The following is a 13,353-nucleotide window of genomic DNA, read 5'->3' on the forward strand; positions in this document are numbered from 1 at the left end:
TTTAGCTTAGCATTCAGTTAATGATTTCTTTAGCTTTTGTTACATTTTTCATTTCAGTGGGGAGGAACAAAATTGATTTGAATTTTTACTGTAGGTGGGGTCTTGTTTGTTCTGATACTTCCCTCATACCACATTTTATAGAAAACTCAAGTATTTGTGTCAGCAGCTGCAAGAACGAAAAACAGCACCAGGTGTTAGACTGATGGGGTCATCCCAGACCTCAGTTCAACAACCCCAGTACTTGAGTTCTGGCAGGAGAGAATTCAGACCCAAGACTTGAACTATAAGAGAACGTTTATTTAAAAAATCACAGAGGCAGAAGAAATAGGCTTCAGGAGATAAGTTACAGAGGCAAATGAAGGGGAGCTTAGGAGAAAGAGAAATGCACCTGGGGTGGTGAAGGAGGAGAAGGGTGCTGGCATGCTCCCAGGAGAGAGCACTGGGTCCTCCTCAGTCTTAAGGACTTTGAAGATTGGACACTTTAGGGGAGATCCCAGGGCAGGATCTCAATAGAATATTCATCAGCTCTCCAGGTATGTTCTTTTAGGGTCCTGGTCACTGATTTGATTGGTTGGCACCAGAAACAAGGACTTAGTGCAGATGGTCCTGAGACCAGCGGTGGAGTCCTGTGTCTGGTTTTGCTGCTTCTCTGGGTCTGGAACAGGGCTGTCTTACTCGGGTGACCTTCTTTACCTTACTCTGCTCTTGTATGTCTAAGTGCCTACCACATTTGAAAATAGAATATCTATCAGAGGCTATATAAAAGTCACAATGTGGCAGGAACTTTGGCTGTTTCTTTAGTGTTTGTTCTTTTCCCCCTTCTAAGGGGCTGAGCTTTGATTTTCTTTGGTAATCTTATCATCACCTCAACCACTGGAACTTGACTTTTTTCCCACCTCCAGGGCTAATAATCATGTGGTTGATTTAAGCTTAGAAATGAGACCAGTCAATGAGAAGTGAAAAGAAGTTATGTGGGTGCCTTCAAGGCAAAAACTTCGGTTTCCAGTTCCATGTGTAAGAAACTTGGATGTCACCTCTTCCATCCTCACACAGGTAAAAGAGCTAAATAGACTAAAACATCAGCTTTTCTTGAGGCTGTATAAGAGAAGGGAGAACACGGGACAAACTACTGCCCCCCAAGATTGAAGAGACACAGGCAAATATGGAGAACCACACCTTAACTAGAGCAGACTCCTGAGCAAAGGAAACTGCCTCAGAAACCAGTTCTGGGGTGGGGAAACCTGAACTGTAATTGATGAATTGCTAGAGGTTCTATCCTGGGAACCCTGTCCTGGGGAGGCCCCACAGACTCTGAGATTTACCTTCTGCAGGAGCTCTGCTGGGCTCTCACAGTACATATTAGAGGAACTCCTCGCAAGCTTCCCATGGGAGGATGGGGGAAAGGAGCCATTTTGAAATACTTCAGTGCACTGTCTTCACAAGGTCTGCCCCTGGGGAAAACTATATAGTTAACCAGAGCCTAACCTACTGGGGTAGTTTCAGACCCTGATACTGTCCTGGCAGAAGAGAAATGTCCACCTCCAGCTTACTCTAGCCATCTGTTCAACTGTGGATGGTGAGGGGCAGTTACTGAGAAATACTTGTGAAGTTCACAGAACAGAGGCATAGGCTTACAAAAAGACAGACCTAGTTGTAGAATGAGATCTCTTTCACTTAAAATATCTTACTGTACTGGATTCACCGTTTTGCTTAAAGGAAGCACTTTATGGCTTCTCTTTGGCATATCTGAATTGCCAGCATCACTATTTTTATACTTTGTTGACATAATTAAGTAAAATAAGGTTATTGAATACAAGCACTGTGATACCAAAGCAGTTGATCTGATAGCGGAGATAGGAGATAGCTACGAAGTGGCAAACAGGCTGGAAGTAGAAGCATGCTGGACAAAGAGAAGGGTCACTTCCCAGGAGGGACAATGCCAGATTTCATCATGCTACTCAGAATGGCATGCAATTTAAAACTTATGACCTGTTTATTTCTGGAATTTTCTATGTAATGTTTTCAGACCAAGGTTGACCGATGGTAACTGAAACTGCAGAAAGCAAAACCGTGGATAAGGGGGGACTGCTGTGCAGGTGACCTGGACTTGCTATTGGTGTTTCAAGAGGGGGGTGATAGTCTTGTAGGACTGAGACCTTAATCTGTGGGATCTGATGATCTGATGCTATCTCCTGGAAGAGAGTGTCGGAATTCAGTTGAGTTGTAGGATACTCAGTTCATGCTGGAGCATTGCTTGGATGTGTGGGGGATACCCCGCACATTGGAATTGGATACAGAACGCTTGCGCAGTATTTCATTATAAGGTTGTACAAGTACAAGACCTCTCGTCTGATAATGTTCTTAACAGGTAGTTGATAAGCTTATCAATGTTTAACAGAGGGAATCATAAAAAGTGATCTTTAAGCATTTTATTGTAAAAAGTGGATTTACTAGCCATTTTTTAAAATTGGGCCAAGGCTTTTTCTTTGACAATGTGGAGTTCACTGACAGTTCAGTGTTCTCTTTGTTGCATAGATCATACCCCAGATATATTATCTGTAACTTCTATTTTGGGTTTAAGTGATGTGAGCGTGTAGACACTTAGGAATCAAACTTGGGCCGAAACCTCTCCATAGGTGTGCTGTTTGTCATAGTGTTTCAGTTGTCTCGGACACACCCACTTCAACAGCACCTTTTTTTTTTGTAGCCTGTTTTGAGCCTTTTTATAATATTCAATGTAGTAGTCATGGAAGCAGTTTGCTTTTCTAATTCCTATTTCATGTTTAAATACTATTTAAATAAATTGTATAGTCATGAGTACAGGGACAATTGGTAAAAACAGTTGTAACAAATACTTCTTACTCTTGATAAACATGGACCCCGTGTTGGAAACAAAAGTGCATGGTCTTATTAGTGATTGTCTAATGGGCAAAATATATGGTGTGCCAAAGTCTCAGGAAACAGAATATTGATTAATTTATGACTCAGTTAAATGAAGGTTGGTTCATAATTTTATATAACCACTCACCTATTGTTGAACATTTAAATTGTTTCCATCATTCTGCTCCCTGTGATGACCAGTAAATATACTTAAATTTTGTTTGCACACAGATAGGAGTATCTTCATCCAAAAAAGTTTCAAGATATGTTAAGTGAAATAAGCCAGTCAGGGAAAAGACAAGTACTATATAATCTTACTCTTATGTGGACTCAAATGAACTAACAAGCAGAACAGAGACAGGCTCACAGATAGAGAGCAGGCTGACAGCTGGGGTGGGGGCTCTTTGAGGGGCATATAGCGGTTGAACAGAAAAGGTAGGGGGAGAGAAAGAACTAATAGATCATGGACAACACTGTGGTGATTGCCGGAGGAAGTGGAGGGAAGGTATGAGGGAATAAATAGTAATGGATGGAGACTTGACTTGGGGTGGTCAACACACAATAAAAATAAGCTAAAATAAAAAATTTATGAAATGGAATTAGTGTATATAAGGGTATACTCATTTTTTTTTTTTTTTTCTTTTTTCTGAAGCTGGAAACAGGGAGAGACAGTCAGACAGACTCCCGCATGCGCCCGACCGGGATCCACCCAGCACGCCCACCATGGGGCGATGCTCTGCCCATCAGGGGGCGATGCTCTGCCCCTCCGGGGCGTCGCCATGTTGCGACCAGAGCCACTCTAGCGCCTGAGGCAGAGGCCACAGAGCCATCCCCAGCGCCCGGGCCATCTTTGCTCCAATGGAGCCTAGGCTGCGGGAGGGGAAGAGAGAGACAGAGAGGAAAGTGCGGCGGAGGGGTGGAGAAGCAAATGGGCGCTTCTCCTGTGTGCCCTGGCCGGGAATCGAACCCGGGTCCTCCGCACGCTAGGCCGACGCTCTACCGCTGAGCCAACCGGCCAGGGCACTCATTTTTTGTTTTAATAAATTTTATTGAAAGGAATCATAAATATTTTGTTGCCTGAGTTTTAATATTTAAATATATTAAATTTAAAGATGGTTAAATTTTTAATTGGCCAATTTGTTCCCTTTTTTTCTTAAATTGCTTTTTAGAGAGGGAAAACTATGTTCATAAGTCATAAAATACCATTAAATCATAAAATACATTGAAGGCATTGAGTCATAGACTTCCAGACATCCCTCTCACATAAATGACTCACTTTGTGTGCTGTGTGTACAGTTTATCCTGTGCAATAGATATGTTTCTCACTTTGAGTAGGTCTGATGATATTTAAATACTCTGGGTAAGTTTGCTGTTGAATGTTTAACACTGAAAAGCCTTAAGCCAAGGATTTTATTAAAATGACTAAATTAGGACTCAGCTTTCAATGAAGTCTGATATTTTAGTGGTTTTTTATTTTAGCTTTTTCAATGACTAATTATTCAGTAATTTCTGTGTGAAGAATTCTGTTTGCTGGAGGGTGTGTGTGTGTGTGTATGTATACTGGAGTAAATCATGGTCTAGAACCCTGGACAATTGGCTCAGTGGTAGAGCATTGGCCCAGCGTGTGCAAGTCCTGGGTTTGATTCCCGTACAGGGCACACAGGAGAAGCAGCCATCTGCTTCTCCACCCCTCCCTCTCTCCTTTCTCTCTATCTCTCTCTTCCCCTCTCGCAGCCAAGGCTCCATTGGAGCAAAAAGTTGGCCCGGGTGCTGAGGACGAATGGCCTCCGCCTCAGGCACTAGAATTGCTCCTGTTGCAGTGGAGCAATGCCCCAGATGGGCAGAGCATTGCCCCCTGGTGGGCATGCCAGGTGGATCCCAGTTGGGCACATGTGGGAGTCTGTCTCTCTGCCTCCCTGCTTCTCACTTCAGAAAAATACAAAAAAAAAAACCAAACCCAAAAAAGCATGGTCTGTGGGAATTCATTGTGGTTAGAGAGCCAAGAACTCTTACATTACTAAACAGCATTAATCTGCCTTTGTTGGAGCACCTTTTACTGTTATAAGGACAAAAACAATATCATAAATATAGTAAAATTATATGAAGAAGTGTATGAAGAGCCAGTGATCATTATTACATTTTTATAATACCTTAATATGTTTACAGCTAAGCCTTTTTTTTTTTTTTTTCCTGAAGCTGGAAACGGGGAGAGACAGTCAGACAGACTCCCGCATGCACTCGACCACCAGGGGGCGATGCTCTGCCCACCAGGGGCGATGCTCTGCCCCTCCAGGGCGTCGCTCTGTTGCGACCAGAGCCACTCTAGTGCCTGGGGCAGAGGCCAAGGAGCCATCCCCAGCGCCCAGGCCATCTTTTGCTCCAATGGAGTCTCGGCTGCGGGAGGGGAAGGGAGAGACAGAGAGGAAGGAGAGGGGGTGGGGTGGAGAAGCAGATGGGCCCTTCTCCTGCGTGCCCTGGCCGGGAATCAAACCCGGGACTTCCGCACGCCAGGCTGACGCTCTACCACTGAGCCAACCAGCCAGAGCCTCTGTTGTAACTTTAGATAAATTGTAAATATGAATTTAAAATCCTGGAATGAGGCCTCTGACCAGGCGGTTGCGCAGTGGATAGTGCGTCAGACTTGTACGCGGAGGACCCAGGTTGGAAACCCCGAGGTCACCGGCTTTAGTGCAGGCTCACTGGCTTGTGCCTGGGGTCGCAGGCTTGAGCAAGGGATCACTTGGTCTGCTGTAGTGCCCTACCCCCCCCCCCCCATCAAGGCATGTTGAGAAAGCAGTCAGTGAACAACTAAGGAGCTGCAACACAGAACTGATGCTTCTCATTTCTCTCCCTGCCTGCCTGTCTGTCCCTCTTTCTGTCACTGTCACAAAAAATAAATTTAAAAACTCTGGAATGTGACTTTACCCTAAGATCTTTGTTCTCGAATTGGAGAACATTGTTGTTTGAGGGGAGAAAGTTCACAAAGCTGTACATTAGATACGGCTTCTCTTCCTGGAGAAAGATTTGGAGAACTTTTTTAGTACTTAGAAAGGTAGGAATATTATTTTGAGCCAAAATACAAAATTGGCAAGAACTTCCTTAAGAACTTAAGGAAAATCTTAAGATTATTTTAAGGGCTAAATTCAAATCCCCAGAGGTAGTTTCTTGCCTTGCCAATATGAGCTCTCCTGTGGAAACATTTTACTGAGCAGAAATTTTGGTTTATTAAGATTTGCTTTATTTAGTTAGGTCAGCAGCTCTAAACTGTGTAAAAATATAGAAGTATATTTGCGGGGGGCAGTATAAAGTAAAGAAAATTTGCCTGTGTGTGTTAGAAGCCTAGGCATTTTTATTCAAAGGAAGTCTTAAGAAGCTATTCCTTTGTCATCTTAGATTTTTCTTTTATTCTTTGCTGTACTTTATATCATTATTTTAAAATAAAAATTTTTAAAGTTTTTCTTCTATCAAGGAAATACTGTGGGACTTGCAGACTAGGCTAGAGTTGTAGAAATAGTAAGCTGGTAGTTAAGTGGGTTTCGTTTTCATTTAAAGTGTATTACCATTAACTTGATGTTAAAACTTTTGCCACCTTTCCTTATCATAGGACAACGAGAAGCGAACTCCGCTGCATGCTGCTGCCTATCTGGGAGATGCAGAGATCATTGAACTGCTTATTTTATCTGGTATGGGAAGCTCTATATAATAAGGGCACATCATGTATATTTTTGTCATAATTCATTTTTATCAAACCTCATTGACTGTTTCTTCATGTTTGTTTATTAAGCTGAAACTTACATGTTCATTCTATAAATAATGATCTCATATCACATGCCCGGTAGTGTTCCTGAGGTTAGTGTACATTAGAGCGGTGTTGTTCAACTGCTGGGCCGCAGACTGCTGTCAGTCCACCAGAAATTTCATGCCAGTCCACAAAAGAGTTAACCACCCTGATGTTGCATAACGAATATAGACCCAGTGAGTGATCTATGATCATAGTAAAATTTGCTTACCACATTTCCCCATGTATAAGACGCACTTTAATTTTGGGGCCCGAATTTTGGAAAAAATGTATTACATAAAGTTATTGAACTCAAGTTTTATTCATCATAAAAATCAAACAACTCCTCATCAAGCACAAAGAAGCGGGAAATGCACGTTAAAAAAAAAACAAACAGCTACAACCACTGTATAAGATGCACCCAGGTTTTAGACCCCAAATTTTTAAGAAAATAGTGCACCTTATACATGGGGAACTACGATATGCTCAGGGTGATTGCCACTTATCAGTCTGTATCTTCAATGAAAGTACTACTAAGATTGTCTTAGATATCTTTGAAATTTATAGGCTTGTTCCAGGCAGAGATTTGCAAATCATGCGCAATAAATGAAAAGCATTCAGACAAACTTATGTTGTATTCAATACATCATACATGTGGAGTTCGGAAATCAAGCACTAGCTTGTACCATGTTGCATTGTTATGCGCTGTAAGAGAAAAATATTCCTCGTGTTTCTGTTTCTGGCCAAGTTGGTCACTGGTCCCCAAGTATGAAAAGGTTGAAAACCACTGCAAAGATCACTGCCCTTGTGGAGTATATAGTCTAATAAAGAAAAACAGGCTATAAATACAAGTAAATTTTACAGTATGTTAGAAGGTGATAAGTGCTAGAGGAGAATGGAAAAGTAGATGAGAATAATGGCGTGTATGAGCATTATATGGGGTAGGGTATATATAGAGTGTTTATAGTAGACCTCATTAACCGCAGAGTTACCTGGAGGTGATTACAGTTCTACAGAGGGGAGGTGATGGTCACATACTCCAAGGACAGCAGTAGAGGTAAGAAATGGCATGATTGTAGATATATTTTGAAAGTGATACAAGCAAGATTTCTGTCTTTAAATAGCTTTTATATCATTCTATTTGAGGGAAAACACATTTTAGGTAATTTTACTTTTATTTTTTAATTTCTTCTAAACTGTTTAAGACTTTACAATATGAAGTAATGGTATAATTGTCTCTTATAAAATAGCTCCTATTGTGGTCAGTCTGCCTGTAGTCATAAAACAGATACTCAGAGCTTAGAAATACTTTTGTTGTAGCTAGATTATTGTAAATGATGATATTTGAGAAAGGATGCACATGTTTGCATTGTGCCTGTGTTGCCAGATTGCACAGAGAGGTGCATAATGAATGCAACTGCAGAAATAGTACCACTCCTTTGATATTTGGGAGAAGGAGCATTGAAATTTTGAATGATGACCCTATTAAATAGTGGCCTAAACAGAATTTTGCTGTTATAAATTAATAAAAAATTTTTAAATCTGGTTTTTAATAACAAATGTCCATTACAATAACAAATGTAAATATGGACCTAGCCAATATTCTTAGTTAGTCTTATTTGGATACAAATCATATCTCTCAGCCTCATCTGATAAGTGGAAATAATATAAAATCACATGGAATTAAATATAAGGAAATATGGACCTAGCCAATATTCTTATGTTAGTTTCTCCATGAATAACTCCATCACTAATGCATGTCCTTGAACATGTCTGTTGTTCTGTGGATACTTGTTCATTATTTTTGGCTGAAATGTACTAGCCAAGAGAACTGAAGGGGTTCAAGAGAAAAATTGGGTTTCCTCATAATTAGGCATCTTCTACTTTAATGTGAATTAATGGGCTACAGGTTAATGGTTAATATGTGGAATTTTTTTTACAAACATTATTCAATCAACAGTTTTATGTTAAGAAATAGGCTAGAAAAAGTACAATTCCAGTTAGTGGGAGGGAATAGGCTAGGAGTGTGGAGTTAAAGGGGATCAGGTAAGTGGAAAAGGAAAGAAGGTAAATGATTTGTTTCCTATGGATACAAATCAAGCTCTTCCTTAGACTTTCTTTCCCATCAGACTATCAGTTGAACTTTAATTTAAGAAAAATAAAATACAAACTTACTTGGATTTGGAGTAAAATGAGCTGAAATGAAATCCAAGGCTAGATTTCCAAAATAGAACCCCAGTTTTCTACATTCCAAAGGAGAAATAAACCAGGCTCTGTGTTGCCATGAGAGGCACAGCAGACAGTATAAACAGCACAGGCTCTGTGACCGGACAGATTTGGATACAAATCATGGCCTCACTTCTTCACAGAGCCTTATCTGATAAGTGGAAATAATATAAAATTTACAGACTTGTCGAAACAGATGAGATGATGTAAAGTACCTAGAAAAGTATGTGGTACATAATAGATACTCAGAATCTGGACTATTGTTTTAAGCAGCCCTTCTCTTTTCTTTAAAAATTTTCCTTGCCCCATTCTGAAATACCAAATTGGAAGAACTGACTTACTGAGGAGAAAAATGGAAAAGAGCTTATTCCACAATCTAGAGCAGTGTTTTTCAACCACCAGTCCACGGACCCATCGGCCAGAAATTTTGTGCTGGTCCATGAAAAAGTTCACTACCCTGATGTTATATGAAGATTATAGACCCAATGATCCTAGTCGAATTCGCTTATACTCAGGGTGATTTCTGCTTTAGTGGTCCCTGCCGCGGACCAGCGCGGCTCCAAATAACGGTGCAGAATTGAGGAAACACACTTGTCAGAACAAAACCGATGGGACCGGGAGGACTCTTCAAACTGCCTGGCAGTATCTGAGCGCCTCACAGCCCCAGTTCGCTTTATTATATGGACCTATGCAAATCAAGGACCCTGATACAAAGTTGCACATCAAAGGCTAAGACAGGAACTCTCCCAAGGCAAAAACAGGATACATTAGTGAAATTTACAAACATCTGAAACAAACAAAGAGTCAGAGGAGGGGCATGTATATTGCTTCCCGCAACCCAAGGAAGGAAGTGGAGTGGGTGCAAACACTCAGCATCAAAGCCAAATATGGAGATGGAAGGGGGAGAACTTAGCCCCCTGCCAAGCCTCGAATCTATAATGGCTTTTGCCATTAACGGTCCACAACAGGTCCCCAAAATAATTTTCCTATTTTCACTGGTCCCCAAGTGTAAAAAAGGTTGAAAACCACTGATCTAGAGAGACAAAGGACATCTATAGTGGAACACATATATTCTTATTCAGCAAATACTAGAATTAAAAAACAGCCTCTAGCCTGACCTGAGGTGGCGCAGTGGATAAAGCATCGACCTGGAAATGCTGAGGTCGCCGGTTCGAAACCCTAGGCTTGCCTGGTCAAGGCACATATGGGAGTTGATGCTTCCAGCTCCTCCCCCGTCTCTCTCTCCTCTCTCTCTGTCTCTCTCTCCCTCTCTCTCTCCTCTCTAAAATGAATAAATAAAATTAAAATTAAAAAAAAAACCCAGCCTTTAATGCTATACAGACGCATCTTACTGAACAGGATCCCTAGTACCTGAGTAAATAATGAGGATTTGTATAATTTATGAATAGCAGAGTTATAACAAGTTAAAAGATATGAGTAATCAGGAGTGTGTTCCTAACTTTTAAAATCAATGCCATACCAAATGACTGCCCTGACCTTCTATAAATCTTTACATAATTTAGGAAGACTGAACCCAGAATCAGAAGGAATTTTAGTTAGGTAGATTATGGCATTTGCTATAATTTTATGCATACTTTTTTGGGGGTTTTTTTTGTTTGTTTTTTTTTTGTATTTTTCTGAAGCTGGAAACGGGGAGAGACAGTCAGACAGACTCCCGCATGCGCCCGACCGAGATCCACCCGGCACGCCCACCAGGGGCGATGCTCTGCCCCTCCGGGGCATCACTCTGCCACGACCAGAGCCACTCTAGCGCCTGGGGCAGAGGCCAAGGAGCCATCTCCAGCACCCGGGCCATCTTTGCTCCAATGGAGCCTCGGCTGCGGGAGGGGAAGAGAGAGACAGAGAGGAAGGAGGGGGGAGTGGAGAAGCAAATGGGCGCTTCTCCTATGTGCCCTGGCCGGGAATCGAACCCCGGTCCCCCACACACCAGGCCGACGCTCTACCGCTGAGCCAACCGGCCAGGGCCTATGCATACTTTTTATAAAAGTAATTTACAAAAATAATATACAAAATAGTGAATGTTTATTCAGTTCACTTATGTTACATCAATTTAAAATTCCTATTAACTCTTTAAAAGTTGATTAGAATGGTTTTATAGAAGAGACAGAACAGAAATAAATTTTTTTTAAAAAAGGGACAAAGCCTAAAGTTAGTAGAAGGAAATAAGAAAAGTCAGAGCAGAAATAAATGAAATAAAAAGATCAATGAAACTAAGAGCTTGATATTTTTTGAAAAAAATAAAATAGGCGAACCTTTAGCTAGATTTACTAAGAAAAAGAGAGAACTCAAGTATATAAAATCATAAATGAAAGAGGAGGTATTATAGCTGATACCACAGAAATACAAAGTATCATAAGAGAGAACTATGAAAAATTATATGTCATCAATTTTGACAACCTAGATGAAATGTATAAATCAGGGGTCCCCAAACTTTTTACACAGGGGGCCAGTTCACTGTCCCTCAGACCGTTGGAGGGCCGGAATATAAAAAAACTATGAACAAATTCCTATGCACACTGCACATATCTTATTTTAAAGTAAAAAAACAAAATGGGAACAAATACAATATTTAAAATAAAGAACAAGTAAATTTAAATCAACAAACTGACCAATATTTCAATGGGAACTATGCTCCTCTCAAGGACCACCAATGAAAGAGGTACCCTTCCAGAAGTGCGGCGGGGTCCAGATAAATGGCCTAAGAGGGCCGCATGTGGCCCGCGGGCCGTAGTTTGGGGACCCCTGGTATAAATGCTGAAAAACATACAGCTGAATCATGTGTATAACATTCAACCAAGAATGAATGGTAAGGAAACAGGAAATCTGAACAGACCATTTACTAGTAAGGAGATTGAATCTGTAATAAAAAAAAAACCCTTCCAACAAAATAAAATCTAAGAATGATGGCTTCACTGATTAATTCCACCAAGTTTTAAAGAAAAATTCATTGCTAATTCTTCTCAAACTCTTCCAAAAAATAGAAAAGGAAGGAACACTTCCAAACTTTTTTTTACAAGGACAGCATTGCCCCAATAACAAAACCATTCAAAAGCACTGTAGGAAAAGACTTATTATAGGCCAGTATTCTTGATGAACACAGTCACAAAGATCTTCAGCAAAATATTAGCAAACTGAATTCAACAATACATTACAAAGCTCATACACCATGACCAAATGGGATTTATTCCAGTGATACAAGAATGGGTTCAACATCTACAAATCCATTGGTGCAGTATACCACGTTGACAAAATCAAGAATAAAAATCATGTAATTGTCTCAATAGATGCAGAAAAAGCATTTGACAAAATTTAACATCCATTCATGATAAAAAGCTGTTAACAAAATGAGTGTACAGGGAACAACATACCTTAACATAATAAAGGCCATATATGAGAAGTCCCCACTAATCTCATTTTCAAAGGTTAAAAGCTGAAAGCTTTTTCTCTATAATCAGTAAGTCCTAGCCAGAGCAGTTAGTCAAAGAAATAAAAGGTGTCCAAATTGGAAAGGAAGACACAAAACTGCTTCTATATGCAGATAACATGATGTTATGTACAGAAAACTGTAAAGACTCTACCAAAAACTAAACTAATAAATTCAGTAAAGTTGCAGGATACAAAACCATACAAAAATCTGTTGTATTTCTATGTACTAATAAAGTATTGGAAAGAGAAATTAAGAAAATCCCACTTACAATTGCATCAAGAAGAGTAAAATAGCTACAAAAAAATTAATTTAACCAAGGAGTTGAAAGAACTATACACTGAAAACTGTAAGACATTGATGGAGAAAAAAATGAAGAAGACAAATTAATGGAAAGATATTTTGTGTTCATGAATTGGAATAATTAACATTGTTACTACCCAAAGTAATCCACAGATTCATTTCAATTTCTATCAAAACTCCAATGGCGCCCTGGCCGGTTGGCTCAGCGGTAGAGCGTCGGCCTAGCGTGCGGAGGACCCGGGTTCGATTCCCGGCCAGGGCACACAGGAGAAGCGCCCATTTGCTTCTCCACCCCTCCGCCGCGCCTTCCTCTCTGTCTCTCTCTTCCCCTCCCGCAGCCAAGGCTCCATTGGAGCAAAGATGGCCCGGGCGCTGGGGATGGCTCCTTGGCCTCTGCCTCAGGCGCTGGAGTGGCTCTGGTCGCAACATGGCGACCCCCAGGATGGGCAGAGCATCGCCCCCTGGTGGGCAGAGCGTCGCCCCTGGTGGGCGTGCCGGGTGGATCCCGGTCGGGCGCATGCGGGAGTCTGTCTGACTGTCTCTCCCTGTTTCCAGCTTCAGAAAAATGAAAAAAAAGAAAAAGAAAGAAAAAGAAAAAAAAAAAACTCCAATGGCATCTTTCATAGAAATAGAAAAAGTGATTCTATAGTAAAATTTGTATGGTGTTACATCCTGGCGAGATAGGCCACAGCCAACACAAAGTAAGTTTTATAAGTTTTAT

General features: G+C 40.8%; 1 protein-coding gene across 9 annotated transcripts in view; it reads left to right on the forward strand.

Moving 5' to 3' along the window:
* ANKRD28 (ankyrin repeat domain 28) overlaps nucleotides 1-13,353 on the forward strand; it is a 176,459-nt gene that overhangs the window by 86,985 nt on the left and 76,121 nt on the right. For all 9 annotated transcript variants that reach the window (XM_066351829.1, XM_066351828.1, XM_066351831.1 and 6 more), the window contains one exon: nucleotides 6,485-6,563. In XM_066351829.1, the coding sequence (XP_066207926.1) occupies nucleotides 6,485-6,563 (79 nt within the window). The remainder of the gene's footprint in view (nucleotides 1-6,484; nucleotides 6,564-13,353) is intronic.

This window comes from Saccopteryx leptura, chromosome 10 (assembly GCF_036850995.1).
Source record: "Saccopteryx leptura isolate mSacLep1 chromosome 10, mSacLep1_pri_phased_curated, whole genome shotgun sequence".
Classification (NCBI taxonomy): domain Eukaryota; kingdom Metazoa; phylum Chordata; class Mammalia; order Chiroptera; family Emballonuridae; genus Saccopteryx; species Saccopteryx leptura.